The sequence below is a fragment of the Oncorhynchus mykiss genome, chromosome 2 (assembly GCF_013265735.2).
Source record: "Oncorhynchus mykiss isolate Arlee chromosome 2, USDA_OmykA_1.1, whole genome shotgun sequence".
NCBI classification, from domain to species: Eukaryota; Metazoa; Chordata; class Actinopteri; order Salmoniformes; family Salmonidae; genus Oncorhynchus; species Oncorhynchus mykiss.
The window spans coordinates 53125237-53142846 of NC_048566.1; the positions used below are offsets into that span (position 1 = coordinate 53125237).

At 44.2% G+C, this 17610-nt stretch overlaps 1 protein-coding gene across 2 annotated transcripts in view; it reads left to right on the plus strand.

Moving 5' to 3' along the window:
* The first annotated feature begins 8260 nt into the window (after positions 1-8260).
* snupn (snurportin 1) overlaps positions 8261-17610 on the plus strand; it is a 34285-nt gene continuing 24935 nt past the window's right edge. Inside the window, exon 1 of one of the 2 annotated variants that reach the window (XM_021564755.2) lies at positions 8261-8376. Coding sequence is in view for 1 of the 2 variants with exons in the window: in XM_021564748.2 (XP_021420423.2) it covers positions 8728-8753 (26 nt within the window). In the remaining variant the exon portion in view is untranslated. Of the gene's footprint in view, positions 8377-8476; positions 8754-17610 lie in introns of those variants that run through there. The other variant, XM_021564748.2, reaches the window with a different exon arrangement.

Here is a 17610-nt window from a genome sequence, read left to right on the forward strand (position 1 = left end):
TGACAGCAGCAATCAATTGCACAGAAAAATTACAATTGAGAACTTAGAAGCTGAAGATCATAGTGGAGCAGGCAGTAAAGTATCTTGGGATCACAGGACTGACATAGGAAAATGTCAGGCTTCGGGCAACACTCGAAGTCCCCACCCCACCCACGAGCAAGACACGGTAATCATTTGTCCCAACATCATAGGTTGCTCCCTATGCACCTGCCAATGTTAATCTATTGAACGAAATTAGTAACCTGACAGGAAACAGTGCCAATGTTTTTCCCATTTCCCATTGAATGACAATGAACCTGATTCTCGCCCTGTGGACATGACAAGGGAAAGTACATATTTTAAGAGGAAAAGCACATTTTTACCACCCCCAAAAAATCGCTCTCTTGAAACATATTGCCGCCTAGTTGAGAAAGATGTGCATAATCTCCTGGCTAAGAAAAAAATAATACAAGGTATTCCACAATATGTCCAAAGCAGAGAAAGAATCTCTTATGGAACTGAAAAATGACTCCAGTATCATTATAAAACCTGCCGACAAAGGAGGTGCAATAGTGATACTAAATGCAGCAGACTATGAAAAATAAATTCTGAGACAACTTTGTGATGAGGAATTTTACAAAAGACTCCCAAGTCACCCTACTGATCAATTCAAGTCTCTGATCCATGATGAATTGTAAAAATGTTTTACAAAGACAGTAGTAATTACAAATGTGGCCAATGTGCTCAATGCAGCTTTATGTACAAATGCAACTCATTTACCCAACCCCGTACATGACAAAGATTTAAGATCAAGGGCCTGATTACCTGCATGTCCACCAATGTTATTTACATGTTAAAATGTCCTTGTGGTCTGTCTTACATAGGGAAAACCCGTAGAAGCCTTATGACATGGATCAGTGAGCACCGCAGCAATATACGGACAGGTGAAGCAAAAAATCTAGTTGCTGCTCATTTTGTACAAGCTGGACATCCTATTAGTTCTCAGAGATACATTGGAATAGAAATGGTCAAGAGTTCATGCAGGGGAGGGGACATTGAGATGAAACTTCTTCAATCTTTCTAGATCCACAGTGTAACGTCTGCTTCCAGCTCACACTCTCAAACACGTAGATCCCCTGAACGCAGCTCACTTTCCAGCCCACACTCTCAAACACATAGATCCCCTGAATGCAGCTCACTCTCCAGATCCCAATCACCTGAATTCTGTTCACCTGTTCACACACCTGTACGTCATTATCACACACTATTTAGTTCAGTTCTTTGCACCCATCATTATGAGGTATTTTTTTGTGTGACATACTTCTATTCAGCGCGCTAGGTTTCCCTGCAATTTACATCTCCTGTGTATGAAAGTTTTTTTCTGCCTCACTAATGACGCATTTTGCCAATTCCTTGACTGTACTTTAGCCTATCGGATTTCCTGTGGTCAACCTATTTCCTGATCTCCCGGATGATGTTACTAGCCTTTTCCCTGCCTGAAAGGATGATAACGGAAAGGCTGACTTACTTTCTGGAGATTAAGGACTAATGTAACCAGATCAAAGTGGGTTCAGGAAAGGCAGGGGAACGACGGATCCTGTACTGTGCATTGAGTCATTCATACGGAAGGGACAGACTAATAAGGAGGTGATGGTAGCCGGCTTACGATATGATGTGGAAGGAAGGAAGGCCTACTTATCAAGCTGGATAACATGGGGGTTGGATGAAGGGTTTTTAACTGGATAAAGGATTTTCTTTTTGGGCAATCAATACAAGTGAGGGTGGGGAGCTCTATGTCAGAAAGCTATGAGGTGAATAATGGTACCCCCCAGGAAAGTGTCATTAGTTCTTTGTCGTTCTCCATTATGATTTGATGATGTATTCTCTAAGGTAAGACCTGAAATTGAGAGGTTACTGTTTTCAGATGATGGAGCGCTATGGAAGAGAGGGAGAAATACTACCCATACAACCAGAAGAGTTCAAGAAGAGATTAGTGAAGTAGAGCAGTGGTCCCTGAGGTGGGGCTTCAAGTTTTCAGTTGAGAAAACACAGACTGTGTTTTTATGTAGAAGGAAGGATAGGGAGGAAATATACTTGAAGTTGGATGGAAGGAATCTGGAGAGGGTGGGGGTCTAGTTTGACACTTAAATGACATGGGTAGAGCATATTAACAGAGTAGTTGTCAAAGGAAAGAAAATAGTGGGGGGCAGATAGAATGATGTTGAAAATTATATAGATAAAATTGAAGACAGAAGTTTTTTTATATATATTTTTTTACCCCTTTTTCTCCCCAATTTCGTGAACGTGATGCGTTGCTTTTCAGGCATTGAGTGGATAGAATAATATGATAGAATAGATAGAATGATGTTGAAAATTATATAGATAAAATTGAAGACAGAAGTTATTTTATATATTTTTGTTTATTTTTTAACCCCTTTTTCTCCCCAATTTCGTTGTATCCAATTGTTGTAGTAGCTACTATCTTGTCTCATCGCTACAACTCCCGTACGGCTCGGGAGAGACGAAGGTTGGAAGTCATGCGTCCTCCGATACACAACCCAACCAGCCGCACTGCTTCTTAACACAGCGCACATCCAACCCGGAAGCCAGCCGCAGCAATGTGTCGGAGGCTACACCGTGCACCTGGCAACCTTGGTTAGCGCGCACTGCGCCCGGCCCGCCACAGGAGTCGCTGGTGCGCGATGAGACAAGGACATCCCTACCGACCAAGCCCTCCCTAACCCGGACAACGCTAGGCCAATTGTGCGTCTCCCCACGGACCTCCCGGTCGCGGCCGGTTACGACAGAGCCTGGGCGCAAACCCAGGGACTCTGATGGCGCAGCTGGCGCTGCAGCGCCCTTAACCACTGCGCCACCCGGGAGGCCGAAGACAGAAGTTTACATACACTTAGGTTGGAGTCATTAAATCTCGTTTTTCAACAACTCCACAAATGTATTGTTAAGAAACTATAGTTTTGGCAAGTTGGATAGGACATCAACTTTGTGCATTACACAAGAAGTCATTTTACAAACAATTGTTTACAGATAGATTATTTCACTGATCACAATTCCAGTGGGTCAGAAGTTTACATACGTTATGTTGACTGTGCCTTTAAACAGCTTGGAAAATTCCATAAAATGATGTCATGGCTTTAGAAGCTTCTGATAGGCTACTTGACATAATTTGAGACAAATGGAGGTGTACCTGTGAATGTATTTCAAGGTATACCTTCAAACTCAGTGCCTCTTTGCTTGACACCACGGGAAAATAAATAAAAATCAGCCAAGACCTCAGAAAAAATATGTAGACCTCAACAAGTCTAGTTCATCCTTGGGAGCCATTTCCAAACACCTGAAGGTACCATGTTCATCTGTACAAACAATAGTATGCAAGTTAAACACCACGGGAACACGCAGCAGTCATACCGCTCAGGAAGGAAACGCGTTCTGTCTCCTACAGATCAAATCAAATCAAATTTATTTATATAGCCCTTCGTACATCAGCTGATATCTCAAAGTGCTGTACAGAAACCCAGCCTAAAACCCCAAACAGCAAGCAATGCAGGTGTAGAAGCACGGTGGCTAGGAAAAACTCCCTAGCAAGGCCAAAACCTAGGAAGAAACCTAGAGAGGAACCAGGCTATGTGGGGTGGCCAGTCCTCTTCTGGCTGCCGGGTGGAGATTATAACAGAACATGGCCAAGATGTTCAAATGTTCATAAATGACCAGCATGGTCAAATAATAATAATCACAGGCAGAACAGTTGAAACTGGAGCAGCAGCACAGCCAGGTGGACTGGGGACAGCAAGAAGTCATCATGTCAGGTAGTCCTGAGGCATGGTCCTAGGGCTCAGGTCCTCCGAGAGAGAGAAAGAAAAAAAGAAAGAGGGAATTAGAGAGAGCATACTTAAATTCACACAGGACACCGGATAGGACAGGAGAAGTACTCCAGATATAACAAACTGACACTATCCCCCCGACACATAAACTACTGCAGCATAAATACTGGAGGCTGAGACAGGAGGGGTCAGGAGACACTGTGGCCCCATCCGATGACACCCCCGGACAGGGCCAAACAGGAAGTATATAACCCCACCTACTTTGCCAAAGCACAGCCCCCACACCACTAGAGGGATATCTTCAACCACCAACTTACCATCCTGAGACAAGGCCGAGTAAAGCCCACAAAGATCTCCGCCACGGCACAACCCAAGGGGGGGCGCCAACCCAGATGAACGTACTTTGCTGGGAAAAGGGAAAATCAATCCCAGAACAACAGCAAATTACCTTGTGAAGATGCTGGAGGAAACAGGTACAAAAGTATCTATATCCACAGTAAAACGAGTCCTATATCGACATAACCGGAAAGGTCGCTTAGCAAGGAAGAAGCCACTGCTCCAAAACCGCCATAAGCCAGACTACGGTTTGCAACTGCACATGGGGACAAAGATCATACTTTTTGGAGAAATGTCCTCTGGTCTGATGAAACGTTATGTTTGGAGGAAAAAGGGTGAGGCTTGCAAGCCAAAGAACACCATCCCAACTGTGAAGCACGGGGGTGGCAGCATCATGTTGTAGGGGTGCTTTACTGCTGGAGGGACTGGTGCACTTCACAAAATAGATAGCTTTATGAGGTAGGAAAATGATGTGGATATATTGAAGCAAACTCTCTAGACATCAGTCAGGAAGTTAAAGCTTGGTCGCAAATGGGTCTTCCAAATGGACAATGACCCAAAGCATACTTCCAAAGTTGTGGCAAAATTGCTTAATAAGGACAACAAAGTCAAAGGTACAGTGCCTTGCGAAAGTATTCGGCCCCCTTGAACTTTGCGACCTTTTGCCACATTTCAGGCTTCAAACATAAAGATATAAAACTCTATTTTTTTGTGATGAATCAACAACAAGTGGGACACATTCATGAAGTGGAACGACATTTATTGGATATTTCAAACTTTTTTAACAAATCAAAAACTGAAAAATTGGGCGTGCAAAATTATTCAGCCCCCTTAAGTTAATACTTTGTAGCGCCACCTTTTGCTGCGATTACAGCTGTAAGTCGCTTGGGGTATGTCTCTATCAGTTTTGCACATCGAGAGACTGAAATATTTTCCCATTCCTCCTTGCCAAACAGCTCGAGCTCAGTGATGTTGGATGGAGAGCATTTGTGAACAGCAGTTTTCAGTTCTTTCCACAGATTCTCGATTGGATTCAGGTCTGGACTTTGACTTGGCCATTCTAACACCTGGATATGTTTATTTTTGAACCATTCCATTGTAGATTTTGCTTTATGTTTTGGATCATTGTCTTGTTGGAAGACAAATCTCCATCCCAGTCTCAGGTCTTTTGCAGACTCCATCAGGTTTTCTTCCAGAATGGTCCTGTATTTGGCTCCATCCATCTTCCCATCAATTTTAACCATCTTCCCTGTCCCTGCTGAAGAAAAGCAGGCCCAAACCATGATGCTGCCACCACCATGTTTGACAGTGGGGATGGTGTGTTCAGCTGTGTTGCTTTTACGCCAAACATAACGTTTTGCATTGTTGCCAAAAAGTTCAATTTTGGTTTCATCTGACCAGAGCACCTTCTTCCACATGTTTGGTGTGTCTCCCAGGTGGCTTGTGGCAAACTTTAAACGACACTTTTTATGGATATCTTTAAGAAATGGTTTTCTTCTTGCCACTCTTCCATAAAGGCCAGATTTGTGCAATATATGACTGATTGTTGTCCTATGGACAGAGTCTCCCACCTCAGCTGTAGATCTCTGCAGTTCATCCAGAGTGATCATGGGCCTCTTGGCTGCATCTCTGATCAGTCTTCTCCTTGTATGAGCTGAAAGTTTAGAGGGACGGCCAGGTCTTGGTAGATTTGCAGGGGTCTGATACTCCTTCCATTTCAATATTATCGCTTGCACAGTGCTCCTTGGGATGTTTAAAGCTTGGGAAATCTTTTTGTATCCAAATCCGGCTTTAAACTTCTTCACAACAGTATCTCGGACCTGCCTGGTGTGTTCCTTGTTCTTCATGATGCTCTCTGCGCTTTTAACGGACCTCTGAGACTATCAAAGTGCAGGTGCATTTATACGGAGACTTGATTACACACAGGTGGATTGTATTTATCATCATTAGTCATTTAGGTCAACATTGGATCATTCAGAGATCCTCACTGAACTTCTGGAGAGAGTTTGCTGCCCTGAAAGTAAAGGGGCTGAATAATTTTGCACGCCCAATTTTTCAGTTTTTGATTTGTTAAAAAAGTTTGAAATATCCAATAAATGTCGTTCCACTTCATGAATGTGTCCCACTTGTTGTTGATTCATCACAAAAAAATACAGTTTTATATCTTTATGTTTGAAGCCTGAAATGTGGCAAAAGGTCGCAAAGTTCAATGGGGCCGAATACTTTCGCAAGGCACTGTATAGGAGTGGCCATCACAAAGCCCTGACCTCAATCCTATAGAAAATGCATTGGCAGAACTGAAAAAGCATGTGTGAGCAAGGAGGCCTACAAACCTGACTCAGTTACACCAGCTCTGTCAGGAGGAATGGGCCAAAATTCTCCCAACTTATCGTGGGAAGCTTGTGGAAGGCTACCTGAAACGTTTGACCCAAGTTAAACTATTTAAAGGCAATGCTACCAAATACTAATTGAGTGTATGTAAACTTCTGACCCACTGGGAATGTGATGAAAGAAATAAAAGCTGAAATAAATCATTCTCTCTGCTATTATTCTGACATTTCACATTCTTAAAATAACATAGTGATCCTAACTGGCCTAAAACAGGGAATTTTTACTAGGATTAAATGTCAGGAATTGTGAAAAATTTTGTTTAAATGTATATGGCTAACGTGCATGTAATCTTCTGACTTCAACTGTATATTTATAGAGCTGTTTAAGGTCAATGGATGATGGAAGTATAGCATATGGATCAGCAGCTCTTTAAAAAAGTTAGATGTAATCCAGGCCCAAGCCCTAAGAATATGTCGTGGAGCACTCAGGACCTCCGTGGTGGCAGCAATGCAGGTAGAGTTGGGAGAGATGCCGCTAAATTTAAGAAGACAACAGCTATTCATGACATATTGGGTAAATCTACAAGGACATAAGTTTACACATCCTACAAAAATGGTGCTCCTAAAGTGCTGGGAACATGAACAACATCTGAGTACAAGCTTTGGGTGGATAGACAATTGCATGGTGAGAGAGACGGGGTTGTTTGGGAGGGAGTTTATCCCCTCTGTGGTTCTTCCTGATATCCCACCTTGGTGTCTTCCTCAATTAGTGTTAGATCTAGGATTGCTTGAGAGGTTAAGAGATGTTGAGGAAGTAGTAGATTCAGTTGTAAGTTAACATTTAAGGACACAATACTATGCTTTCTTGAATATATTCACAGATTGATCTAAGGACCCTAAAACTGTGAGGACAGGAGCAGCTTTTAGTGTTCCTGAGTTTAGGGTGGCAGTGACAAAAGGAGCAACGGATCATTTATCTGTTCACACAATGGAGTTGTTGGTCATACTATTGGCTCCAGAGTGGGTGGAGGAGGTTGAGGCCAGACAGGGTAGTCATCTGCTCGGACTCCTATGCAGCACTGATGAGCTTAAATTCATGTGTGTCTCAGAGCAGACAGGATGTTTTGTACAAGGTTTCGCAGTGTTTGTATATGGTAAAACAGATGGAGAATTTGTGATGTTCCCTCGGGATACCAGCTCATGTGGGAGTAGAGGGGAATGAGGAAATGGATATTACCAAGCAGGCTCTTAAACATCCTTATGTTGAGATGGATTTGTCGATCAGTAAAGCATAAACCAAGGGATTAATAAGAACAGTGGTTAAAAATAAGAGTTGTGGAACAGGGAGCGTAAGGGAAGACACCTGTATAACGTCCAGGAAAAGGTGGGGGCAGGAAGGTCCTCAGGCCGAGAGAGACGGGAGGAAAGTGGAGTCACAAGGCTGAGACTGGGACACACAAGGCTAAATAGTACATTGAAAGTGGTGGGGAAACATCCGACTGGGAGTTGTAATCATTGTCAGGAGAAGTTGGAGGCAATGTTCTATTTCAGTGCCAGAAATATGTGAGAGAAGGGGAGCGATTGTTATTAGATTTGAGGAGTAATGGGGTTGAAGAGACAGGATTAAGTGAACCGCTGTGGAAATCTTCAGGGGATGTAGCATTTATTATTGGGTAGGATTTAGACCTTCACTGTCACTGGTCTACACTCCAGTCCAGTTGGTGGCGGTAATACACCTTCAAGTTGGTTGCCAACCGCTATATAAATCTCCCAGTAGAAGAAAGGACCTGGAACAATGCCCGACTCTGGGAAGTATTTTGCTTGGCCAACAAAACAATCTGCTGGTAGGAGAAACGTGACATCTCAGCCCGCCTGCCTCGTTCTTCGTCAAGGTAGTTTACAATCTGGCTAGCTAGCTAACCACTTAGCTAGTCGGTTTATTTATTTTAACAACAGATCGCACAAATGTGAAGAGTTTAAATGCAAGGCAACCAGCCAGCTAAAAGTATTTGAATGAATGCTGCGGTGGATGTAGCTAGCTACAACAGCTAACGTTAGCTGCTAATGCGTATCCATTTGGTCCAGCTCGCTGTTTCTTGTCAAGTTGATACAATGTGACACTGACTGACACCCTCTCAGTTGTTACATTTTACATCACCCAGTCGTCGCGCACTAAATTGTGACATGCAGTGAGCAACGTTACAGAACATAGAAGTAACGTTGGAAACAAACGTATCCAGGACATGAATTATTCCCATGGCAGCCCCAGGTCTGTAACCCGGGTCCTACGTCTAGCTATTTTATTTATTTTTTATTTCACCTTTATTTAACCAGGTAGGCTAGTTGAGAACAAGTTCTCATTTGCAACTGCGACCTGGCCAAGATAAAGCATAGCAGTGTGAACAGACAACACAGAGTTGAGCTAGCTCAGCCACAAAGTCAAAATTGGCTATATCGTAATGGAAACAAATTACTTTTGGGCCTTTAATATAAGTTTAGGGTTCGTCATAAAGTTAACGTTGTGGTTTGGTTTAACATTAGATTTTAAGATAAATTGTAGAAATAGGCAGGGTTTATTAATGGTTGAGCGCAGTGGCGTCAGTTCCGCTAAACCAAGAGAGCTAAGGCCCCTTTACATGTCACCTTGTCAAACCTGTTTTACGGGTAGTCAAATTCTCAAAGAAAAACCTCAATGCAGAGCAATGTGTGTTCTTAGCTTATTTTTGCATTTGCTTGTCTGCATTATTCTCCAGGGAAGGAACAGTGGTTAAAAATAAGTGTCAAGAGTTGTGGAACAGGGAGAGTAAGGGAAGACCCCTGTATAACATCCAGGAAAAGGTGGGGGCAGGAAGGTCCTCAGGCTGAGAGAGACGGGAGGAAAGTGTAGTCACACAACGCTAAATAGTACATTGAAAGTGGTGGGGAAATGTCCGATTGGGCTCCAGAGTGGCACAGCGGTCTAAGGCACTGCATCTCAGTGCAAAGCGTCACTAGTACCTGGTTCAAATCCTTGCTGTATCACATCTGGCTGTGATTGGGAGCTCCATAGGGCGGCGCACAATTGGCCCAGCGTCGTCAGGGTTTAGCCGGAGTAGGCCGTCATTGTAAATGAGAATTTGTTCTTAACTGACCTGCCTTGTAAAATTTAAAGGTTAAATGTATAAAAAGAGAAACATGCAAATATTAAAGCATTTATCAACAAAGTGGCTCTGAGAATATTGAAACATTGTATAAAGGAAACAAACCACAATAGTATCAATCAACAATATCATCAATAGTCTTTTATCCTTCTTTCCATATACCATAAGGGTCAGGCAACATGCACTGACCACTCCTGGGACTTTAGTAAAAAGGGACTCGTTAGAGCTAGATGACGACACTCCAGATATAACTCCTTTGGCAGGGTCCTGCTCCGAAGATGAATACAGGTTTCTTCCGACATGGGCAATTTTGCTAGATCCAGTGCATGCATCTATTCTTCATCTCCATAATTAACCAAAACAAGACCACTTCTAGTCACTTTGATTGAATCCACCTTTCCCACTGCTCTCTTCACGGTCCTTGATAGTACAAATGTACCTCCCAAATGAATCTTCTTGTCCAAAAAACGCAGTCCAACTGAAAAGGCTTTATTGGAACGATCTTTGTCTTCCACTATAACTTTTGCTAATTTTGTCCCATTCTTCAATTTCTCCATTTTCCTTTCATTGTCACACACTTCACTTGCCGCACTTTCAGATTCAAGCAACATTTCCATGGATGCTGCCATTTTTTTACCTTCATCCATCCTCTCCTCAATCAGGCCACTGAGGTATATTAAGAACAGCAGTTAAAATCTTCTTCTTTGGGATTGGGTCAGGGGATCGCATTCAACTTAAAGGTGCATACACTGCCTCCTATTGTACTACATTGAGGCCAGTAATGGCCTACCTATATTAAATTATCTTCATTATTCCTGTTCCTAAAATTGTACCACCAACGAACCCTTCACCTATATACCACTATTTCATAAACTTATACATTACCACCCCATTAACTCTTCAACAGTAAAATCTCATACACCCAGGTACTTCTCTGCAATTTCCACCTAAACTCATTAACAACCCACTACTAACAGCCTGGGAGGTCAGCACACCACCCTTCAACACATCCTGTAACTCATCTGAAGTCAAATCTTGTGTACCCAAATACTTACCTGCAGCTGCCATCATAACATCTATTTCCTGTGATTTAGTTTCCACTTCTGCAGTACAGTTGATAACCATTGCAATGAACGTCAAGAAGCCAACCTTACTGAAGCATAACTCACTCTGTACCCTATCACTCGGAACTGGCACAAATCTACTATTCACTGGGATCCTCTCAGGATCCCTCATCCTTGACCCATCCTCCTGCACTTTCTTCACTGCCTCAAGATATGACACCCTCTGCACTACTCTGACCTTTTTGCCATTTCAATCTGCCTCAATTGCACCGGACATTTCTGATCTCCAGCAACATGAGCACCCCTAAAATTGACAACTTTATCCACCGAAACTTCACAATCATCTGTCCCATGCCTTCCTGCACACTTCCCACATCTTTGAATTTCCCTCTTCACACTGCTGCAGCATGACCATAAACATTGCATCTGAAACAGCGCGGTGGATTCTCCACAAAAGCTTTAACAGGAGAATGGATGTATCCTAACATTACATGATTTTGCCTGGTAGAGACTGACTCAACTCAAAAGAACTGTCAATGACTCTTCTGGTTCAGCACGCTCCCCACTGGGTCTGTCGAACCAAACGGCGGGCATCGCAAACACCCAGATTTTTCAACTTCAATTGCTCCACCTCTGCACTTAACGCTACCCCAGAAATCCCTCCTTTCAATGGTGCCCTATTCCTAAGAGCAAAGCAAGAAACAGATCTTGACCCAAGTTGCTTGACACAAAGTGCCTTCTCCCGCTGGTCAGAAGTAACACAAACAAATATAACAATTCCACTACAGGTTACCTTCACTGATTCAACTACACCCAACTCCTTTCTTACCCACCCTGAAACCACAAATGGATCCACATAGGCAAGGCTCCACTTTCTGCAAAAATGTACTACTGCTGGTCCAGATTCCTCTTTATCATGTCTTATGCCATTTTTCCTCAACACACATCTTGGCTGTTCTTCCTCACAGTCCATAACGATGTCTATCCATTCACCACGCTCTTTCTGCGCCTTCATCCGCCGCATTGCTTGCAAAGCACTCACTGATGCCATTTCTCCAAAACCCAACTTCTGTTCCTTAGCCTACTGGCTACCTCTCCATGCTTCCTCAGTTTCTTTCCGAGCACCTACACGTATGCTATCCGGTTCAAATATTACAATCAGAAACAACATTTATAGGAAACACGTGAGCAGAGTCCAGGTGCTTCTAATCAGTGTAATTGGTCCTCTGCATATCAGGGATGGCCTCTCTCGTCTACCTGTGTGTTAAAATCACAAGGAGAAGGAAATAGATTTTTAATTTTATTATTTCACCTTTATTTAATCAGGTAGGCTAGTTGAGAACAAGTTCTCATTTGCAACTGCGACCTGGCCAAGATAAAGCAAAGCAGTGTGAACAGACAGAGTTACACATGGAGTAAACAATAAACAAGTCAATAACATAGTAGGGGGTAAAAAATCATCTATATACATTGTGTGCAAAAGGCATGAGGTAGGCAATAAATAGGCCATAGGAGTGAATAATTACAATTTAGCAGATTAACACTGGAGTGATAAATGATCAGATGAACATGTTCAGGTAGAGATACTGGTGTGCAAAGAGCAGAAAAGTAAATAAATCAAAACAGTATGGGGTGAGGTAGGTAAATTGGGTGGGCTATTTACCGATGGACTATGTACAGCTGCAGCGATCGGTTAGCTGCTCAGATAGCAGATGTTAAAAGTTGGTGAGGGAGATAAAAGTCTCCAACTTCAGAGATTTTTGCAATTCGTTCCAGTCGCAGGCAGCAGAGAACTGGAAGGAAAGGCGGCCAAATTAGGTTTTGGCTTTAGGGATGATCAGTGAGATACTGATCTCCAGCATTCCTGTGTTTTTATAGCAAAGCCTCATCTTCAATCAATTGTTTTATTTGTTTGTTCCTCTTGGTGGTATTAGCAATATTAATGGATTTATGCTGGAGCGCGTGCTACGGGTGGGTGTTGCCATCGTGACCAGTGAACTGAGATAAGGCGGAGCTTTACCTAGCATGGAGTTGTAGATGACCTGGAGCCAGTGGGTCTGGCGACGAATATGTAGCGAGGGCCAGCTGACTAGAGCATACAGGTCGCAGTGGTGGGTGGTATAAGGTGTTTTAGTTACAAAAAGGATGGCACTGTGATAAACTGCATCCAGTTTGCTGAGTAGAGTATTGGAAGCTATTTTGTAGATGACATCGCCGAAGTCGAGGATCGGTAGGATAGTCAGTTTTACTAGGGTTTTGCGGTGTGAGTGAGCTTTGTTGTGAAATAGAAAGCCGACTCTAGATTTGATTTTGGATTGGAGATGTTTGATATGAGTCTGGAAGGAGAGTTTGCAGTCTAGCCAGACACCTAGGTACTTATAGATGTCCACATATTCTAGGTCTGAACCATCCAGGGTGGTGATGCTAGTCGGGCGTGCAGGTTCAGGCTGCGAACGGTTGAAAAGCATGCATTTGGTTTTACTAGCATTTAAGAGCAGTTGGAGGCCACGGAAAGAGTGTTGTATGGCATTGAAGCTCGTTTGAAGGTTAGATAGCACAGTGTCCAAGGAAGGGCCAGAAGTATACAGAATGGTGTCGTCTGCATAGAGGTAGATCAGGGAATTGCCCGCAGCAAGAGCAACATCATTGATATATACAGAGAAAAGAGTCGGCCCGAGAATTTAACCCTGTGGTACCCCAATAGAGATTGCCAGAGGACCGGACAACATGCCCTCCGATTTGACACACTGAACTCTGTCTGCAAAGTAGTTGGTGAACCAGGCAAGGCGGTCATTAGAAAAACCGAGGCTACTGAGTCTGCCGATAAGAATATGGTGATTGACAGAGTCGAAAGCCTTGGCCAGGTCGATGAAGACGGCTGCACAGTACTGTCTTTTATCGATGGCGGTTATGATATCGTTTAGTACTTTGAGCGTGGCTGAGGTGCACCCGTGACCGGCTCGGAAACCGGATTGCACAGCGGAGAAGGTATGGTGGGATTCGAGATGGTCAGTGATCTGTTTGTTGACTTGGCTTTCGAAGACCTTAGATAGGCAGGGCAGGATGGATATACAGTGCCTTGCGAAAGTATTCGGCCCCCTTGAACTTTGCGACCTTTTGCCACATTTCAGGCTTCAAACATAAAGATATAAAACTGTATTTTTTGGTGAAGAATCTACAAGTGGGACACAATCATGAAGTGGAACGACATTTCTTAGATATTTCAAACTTTTTTAACAAATCAAAAACTGAAAAATTGGGCGTGCAAAATTATTCAGCCCCCTTAAGTTAATACTTTGTAGCGCCACCTTTTGCTGCGATTACAGCTGTAAGTCGCTTGGGGTATGTCTATCAGTTTTGCACATCGAGAGACTGAATTTTTTTCCCATTCCTCCTTGCAAAACAGCTCGAGCTCAGTGAGGTTGGATGGAGAGCATTTGTGAACAACAGTTTTCAGTTCTTTCCACAGATTCTCGATTGGATTCAGGTCTGGACTTTGACTTGGCCATTCTAACACCTGGATATGTTTATTTTTGAACCATTCCATTGTAGATTTTGCTTTATGTTTCGGATCATTGTCTTGTTGGAAGACAAATCTCCGTCCCAGTCTCAGGTCTTTTGCAGACTCCATCAGGTTTTCTTCCAGAATGGTCCTGTATTTGGCTCCATCCATCTCCCCATCAATTTTAACCATCTTCCCTGTCCCTGCTGAAGAAAAGCAGGCCCAAACCATGATGCTGCCACCACCATGTTTGACAGTGGGGATGGTGTGTTCAGGGTGATGAGCTGTGTTGCTTTTACGCCAAACATAACGTTTTGCATTGTTGCCAAAAAGTTCAATTTTGGTTTCATCTGACCAGAGCACCTTCTTCCACATGTTTGGTGTGTCTCCCAGGTGGCTTGTGGCAAACTTTAAATGACACTTTTTATGGATATCTTTAAGAAATGGCTTTCTTCTTGCCACTCTTCCATAAAGCCTGAAGCCTGAAATGTGGCAAATGGTCGCAAAGTTCAAGGGGGCCGAATACTTTCGCAAGGCACTGTAGGTCTATAACAGTTTGGGTCCAGGGTGTCTCCCCCTTTGAAGAGGGGGGTGACTGCGGCAGCTTTCCAATCCTTGGGGATCTCAGATGATACGAAGTACAGGTTGAACAGGCTGATAATAGGGGTTGTGACAATGGCGGCGGATAGTTTCAGAAATAGAGGGTCCAGATTGTCAAGCCCAGCTGATTTGTATGGGTCCAGGTTTTGTAGGTCTTTCAGAACATCTGCTATCTGGATTGGGGTAAAGGAGAAGCTGGGGGGGAGGGGGGGGGGGCTTGTGGCCGAGGTTGGAGTAGCCAGGAGGAAGGCATGGCCAGCCGTTGAGAAATGCTTGTTGACGTTTTCGATTATCATGGATTTATCGGTGGTGACCGTGTTACCTAGCCTCAGTGCAGTGGGCAGCTGGGAGGAGGTGCTCTTGTCCATGGACTTTAGTGTCCCAGACCTTTTTGGAGTTAGAGCTACAGGATGCAAATTTCTGCTTGAAAAAGCTGGCCTTTGCTTTCCTCACTGACTGCGTGTATTGGTTCCTGACTTCCCTGAACAGTTGCATATCGCGGGGACTATTCGACGCTATTGCAGTCCGCCACATTATGTTTTTGTGCTGGTCGAGGGCAGTCAGGTCTGGAGTGAACCAAGGGCTATATCTGTTCTTAGTTCTGCATTTTTTTGAACGGAGCATGCTTGTCTAAGATGGTGGGAAGTTACTTTTAAAGAATGATCAGGCATCCTCAATTTACGGGATGAGGTCAATATCCTTCCAGGATACCCGAGCCAGGTCGATTAGAAAGGCCTGCTCGCAGAAGTGTTTTAGGGAGCGTTTGACAGTGATGAGGGGTGGTCGTTTGACCGCGGACCCGTAGCGGATACTGGCAATGAGGCAGTGATCGCTGAGATCCTGGTTGAAGACAGCAGAGGTGTATTTGGAGGGCAAGTGTGTCAGGATAATGTCAATTAGGGTGCCCATGTTTACGGATTTAGGGTTGTACCTGGTCGGTTCCTTGATGATTTGTGTGAGATTGAGGGCATCTAGCTTAGTTTGTGGGAATGCTGGGGTGTTAAGCATATCCCAGTTTAGGTCACCTAACAGAACAAACTCTGAAGCTAAATGGGGGGCGATCAATTCACAGATGGTGTCCAGGGCACAGCTGGGAGCTGAGGGGGGTCGGTAGCAGGCGGCAACAGTGAGAGACTTATTTCTAGAGAGATTCATTTTTACAATTGGAAGTTCGAACTGTTTGGGTATGGACCTGGAAAGTATGACATTACTTAGCCTGCAGTAGACTGCAACTCCTCCCCCTTTGGCAGGTCTATCTTGACGGAAAGTGTTATAGTTGGGTATGGAAATCTCAGAATTTTTGGTGGCCTTCCTAAACCAGGATTCAGACACGGCAAGGACATCAGGGTTGGCCGAGTGTGCTAAAGCAGTGAGTAAAACAAACTTATGGAGGAGGCTTCTGATGTTGACATGCATGAAATCAAGGCTTTTTTGATCACAGAAGTCAACAAATGAGGGTGCCTGGGGACATGCAGGACCTGGGTTTACCTCCACATCACCGAGGAACAGAGGAGGAGTAGGATGAGGGTGCGGCTAAAGGCTATCAAAACTGGTCGCCTATAGCGTTGGGTACAAGGAATAAAAGGAGTAGATTCATGGGTGTGGTAGAATATATTCAGGGCATAATGTGCAGACGGGTATGGTGGGGTGCGGGTACAGCGGAGGTAAGCCCAGGCACTGGGTGATGATAAGAGAGGTTGTATCTTTGGACATGCTGGTTATAATGAGTGAGGTCACCGCATGTGTGGGAGGTGGGACAAAGGAGGTATCCGAGGTGTGAGGAGTGGAACTAGGGGCTCCATTGTAAACTAAAACAACGATAACTAACCTGAACAACAGTATGCAAGACATATTGATATTTGAGAGAGACATACAGCAAGGCATAAAGTAATCGCAGGTCTTGATTGGGAGAGTTTGCAAAAAAAAAACAGGTGAGACAACAACAGCTAGTCAGCTAACACAACAACAGCAGGTAAAATGGCGATGAGAGGGTCGGATTAACTACACACAGAGCCTGAGTTCGCGTCTGGGGCCGACAGATAAAATATAAATAAACAGAATGGAGTACCGTGATTAATGGACAGTCCAGCAAGCATCAGCTATGTAGCCAAGTGATCCTAGTGTCCAGGGGGCAGCAGTAGATGGAACAGGGAAGCCGCCACTACGCTAGCATGCGGGCGACACAGCGTTTAAAGTTAGTAGCCCGGGGGTGGTAGGGTGGTCTGCTCAGATGGAGGCCGGTTGAAAGCATAGCGGATGGAGTATTCGTCGGCAGACCAGTCGTGGTGGTGGTGCGGCGGGGGGCCGTGTCGACAGAGAATCAAAGCCAGATGGCGAAAGAGGTATTGTAGAATTTAGTTTGTTAGCAGGGAGATGTGCCTGGCTCACGGCTAACTGGTGCTAGCTTCGTGTTAGTGGCGTAAGCCAAGCTCCAGAGTTTCCAGCAAGGATCCGGTGGAGTATTGGGCTCTAGCCGTGTATGAGTGGGGTTCGGGTGAACAGCTGAGTAAGCCAGGAGGTGGGCCTCAGGGATAGCTTCGGTGCTGGGTGCAAGCTAGCTGTGAAGATCAGAAGTATTGGTCCAGGGATTACGGCAGGAATCCGGCGTTGTTGTGGTGAGACAGTTCGATACTGGTAGACTGGCGAGTATTATCCAGGCTAGAAACAGGGCTGGCTGTGCAGAACGTAAAAGCCGCTAACAATGACTAAACAGCTTGTAGCTAATTAGCTGGTTAGCTTCTGGAGGTTCTTGAATGTATTCTAAACTTAAAAATAATAGCAATTCCGTATCACATTGGGTGAGGCAGGTTACCGGAAGGT